General features: G+C 33.5%; 1 protein-coding gene across 1 annotated transcript in view; it reads right to left on the bottom strand.

Moving 5' to 3' along the window:
* The window catches only part of LOC108624531 (kinesin-like protein Klp61F), a 12,761-nt gene that overhangs the window by 2,482 nt on the left and 6,438 nt on the right, over positions 1 to 3,841 (bottom strand). The window contains exons 9-12 of the mRNA XM_026813190.1: positions 1,820 to 1,959; positions 1,428 to 1,651; positions 679 to 1,062; positions 16 to 261 (exon numbers count right to left, since the gene is read on the bottom strand). Of these exons, the coding sequence (XP_026668991.1) occupies positions 16 to 261; positions 679 to 1,062; positions 1,428 to 1,651; positions 1,820 to 1,959 (994 nt within the window). The remainder of the gene's footprint in view (positions 1 to 15; positions 262 to 678; positions 1,063 to 1,427; positions 1,652 to 1,819; positions 1,960 to 3,841) is intronic.

Consider the following 3,841-nt stretch of genomic DNA (forward strand, 5'->3'; position numbering starts at 1 on the left):
GTATGTAAATAGAATAACAAGTGAATAATTTACCTGTTTCGTACTGACAATAACATCGTTCTCAATCCGTTCTATACCCTCTCGTACCTGCTCCCGTAATTCGTTCCTCATTTCTGTGTTCGCATTGTAACTATCCGCCGTTTGATCGTTGAACTCATTACAAAGTTCGTGAAGACGATCACACTTTTCACGTACGTTGGTACAGTGCTTCTCCTCGCTTCTTTTCAAATCATTCAGCTGAGAATAGGCGTTTTCCATCATCTGAAAACAAATGTACAATTCTGACTCTAGATTTCGCATACGATGAAATATTTTAACTGTTGCGAGTGTTCGTGTATTTTAAATATGCTTTAGTAAGGGTAAAGATGAAAATCTATTAGCTGTTGAAACCCGAAAGGGAACTGCAAAGACGATACTAACTAACTAGTTTTTACATACGAAATTACTTTTAAATGGTTCATTAAATTTCTAATGCCGTATACGCCTGACCCTCCTTTTATACGGTAAAAGCGAATCGAATAAACGAACATCGAGTAAAAAAAATAAGTAATACAAATACTGATTACAGAATCGTGTTAATAGAGACCGCGTAATTTTTATTTATCATCGTAAATTTAACTTAGATTCGTGTAAAAAAATACCATGTAAAAAGAATGTCAGGCGTATTGTTTCTTGTACCTCCGAGAACAATTGTTGCTTCTCAGTCGATTTCTGCATTTCACGAATAATCTTCACGTTTTCTTGAACGTTCAGAACATTTTCGCACGTTTCATTATAAATTTTAAGCTGCTGCTCGCATGAAGAATCTATGAGCTTGTTAATTGTTTCGGAGGTTTCTTTCAATTTTTCAAACACTGAGTTTCTCATAGCCATCAAGTTTGTTAAGATATCGTTGTTAATCATATCTTCGACACTTGCGGCTAATTCCAGAAACTTCTTACTTATTAATTTGTTTTGAGATTCCATCGTTGTCACTTGGTTCGTTGCTATGATTTGTGCTTCATTTTGAAGGTGCGAGTACTGAAATAAGTAAGAAATAATTGAAATCCACGGACATTGTCTCTTAAATTACGTTTTTAAATCAGGGTTGTAGATTTTTTATTCGTCTAATTGATAATTAACGATTAAATTTGGGATGAGACGACTGAGAGAAAGAAAATAATGGAAATTAATAGAAGAGCTTCTCTTTCTCTATCGGTTTGTGAGAGAGAAAGACAAAAATTCATCCAAAGTTCGTTTTCATCGATCAACGACGACTTTCGCAGACAAATGTTATAAATCATGTTCTTTAATTCTTTCATTCGAGACTTCAACGAATAGCAATTTATTTTAATTTTCTCTTATACGTTATGTAGTACACTAAGTCCTTTAATATCCCACAGAAATTTAAGTTCCTCTGTACGATATTACAAAAGTTATCCGTTTTTAAATGTATCCGAATATTGATGAGTCACTATGTATCTTATGTATAACGGAAAGTGAGAAATATTATGTGGTTCGCTATTGTAAAGAAACGTTTGAATTATACGTACGGATTCGTTTATGTTGCTCACTAGATTATTGGTTTCAGGCAAGTGTTCTTCGGATAATACCGTGGATAATTGATTACCTATTCGTTGCATGTTCTCATAGATAAAAAACGTTTCCATATCTAATGAAAACAGCAACAGAAATGGAAATAATTAAAATAAATATGCAAGCACTAAATAAAAGATTTCAAATAATACGGTTCAACATTAAATAACAGAATCTACTTTTGAGTTCATTTTCACATTCTCTCTTACTAAAGAAAACTAAAGAAAAACGGTTGTTTCATTACCGAGTTCACTCGTCATTGATGTAAAAGACTCCTTCAACTCTTCCGTATATGCTAATACATCACTTTGAATTCCTCGCAGATATTCGCAAACGTTATTTCGGAATCTTTCGCCTTGGGCCTCGAGCGCTCGTTCCGTTTCGCTAGAAGCAAAAATAATGGTACAATTCATTTTACTTTGTAGAACTAACTATATAGCCTGCATTAGAACGGTTCACGAATTTCGATAAATACAAGTAATATAATCACTTTTTGGGAGGGTATAAAGATGAGAGGTAGAGAATAGAGGTGTCGAAATATTTCAATCTTCGGGTAGTTCGATGATCAAACCGAATCGAGACTCGGTTTCTGATCCGGTCCGAAAACTCGAGAGAACCGAATGGCACGAAAGAATCGAGTATACATATAGAACTTTCGTAGAATTTTATGAACATGTATTCGAATGATATTCATTTTCCTATAATTTATCATACCTTCTTCTTATTCTTTTATTACTTATGAAAGAACCTAATCAACCCGGATACACCGGGCATTTTCATGAAATTTGCATGTGAATTGAATCTCAAAAAGTATTTGACACTTATTATAGACAGTCGTTCATGTCGAAAGGTTGATAGTTCAACTACTTTGTTGTACATATAACATTCAATACCCGCCGAGATTTTCTTTACATACTTTCTTCATTAATACTTTAACACACATTTTTCATACTTCAACCGATGGCCGTTTGACGTAATTTTGAGTATTTTTTTTACTATATTCTTATCTTTTACATTTATGTAATATCTTATACTGAGTATTTCTGTATTATGTTTTTTCTACTAATATTAGGTGGCTAAATTAAATTGTGAGAAACATAAAAATATACACACTACGTTTTGCTCTCTTTTGCATTTTCATATGCTACTTCATACAAATTTTCCATCACACGTCTCATTTATTACTAGGATACGCATCGACATTAGATACATGTTTTTAATAATTGCAAGAAATGTGAAAAAGACATTTTTCAAATTAATTATTTAATTCAGTAGTTAAAAAACAGCACATGATCAAATATTAATGATTGCTATGTAGTACGTATTCAGAAAGTAGTATATTTAATATACATTTCTAATGTGGATATGCACGAAGCATAGAATGCACGATCTATTTATTTGGATTTTTCGATTAAAAATATTCGTCTACTGTAAGCTATTACTCTGCATTTGAATTAATCAGTGGGGTCATTGTAGTGCTCTGTTTAATTTGAGCAGCTTACCTTTTACAAACTACCCGATTCCGTTCGAACTGCCCGATTTATTCGAGCTACTTGGTTTACTCGAACTGTTCGGTTTATTCGAATTATTTGATTCTTTCGAGCCTCTCGGATCTATTGAATACCCGACACAGTATGTTTATTTGAACCAAGTAATACTCGACTAGATTTTCTGAGTATTTTCACACCTCTGGCGAAAAGACGAAATACAGGAAACTGTGAATAAATAATAGTATAATCACTTTTTCCGAGCAATTTTATCGTGCAATTTGTAGGAGTCCTCCGTCGCTGTGTTCGCGACATTTAACAAAGTTTGCCCATGATTCAACAAAGACCGCTCCGTGTTCACGTATTTCTCCACGAGATACTTCTGCTCGTCGCGTTCCTGCGCACTCAACTTCAACCGCTGGTTCGTTGTGTCTAAGGCAGCCGAGGCGTTATTCAATTTCATCTTGACCTCGTGCAATTTTTTCGTCTGCTCCATATTTTGCAATTCCAGCTGTTTGAATAGTCTCTGCGAAAAATGTAATCGGTAAATGAAAATAGATATACATCAGTGGCTCGGTATTAAAAGTGTCCTACTAGATGAAGACCATGCTTTTCGCGCAATTTTGCATATGTTTAAATGATTGTATAATTTCGTTACTCTTGTATGTATTAATGATGAAATGTTTCATTATGTCGTTTTGGTTCTTTTTTCTTTTTTCTTATAGAACGTTTTACTTTATTTTACAGTTTTTACGTATCAAAATAATTTTGTATACTTT

Source organism: Ceratina calcarata, unplaced genomic scaffold (assembly GCF_001652005.2).
Source record: "Ceratina calcarata isolate Rehan_Ccalc_2016 unplaced genomic scaffold, ASM165200v1 scaffold311.2, whole genome shotgun sequence".
NCBI lineage: Eukaryota > Metazoa > Arthropoda > Insecta > Hymenoptera > Apidae > Ceratina > Ceratina calcarata.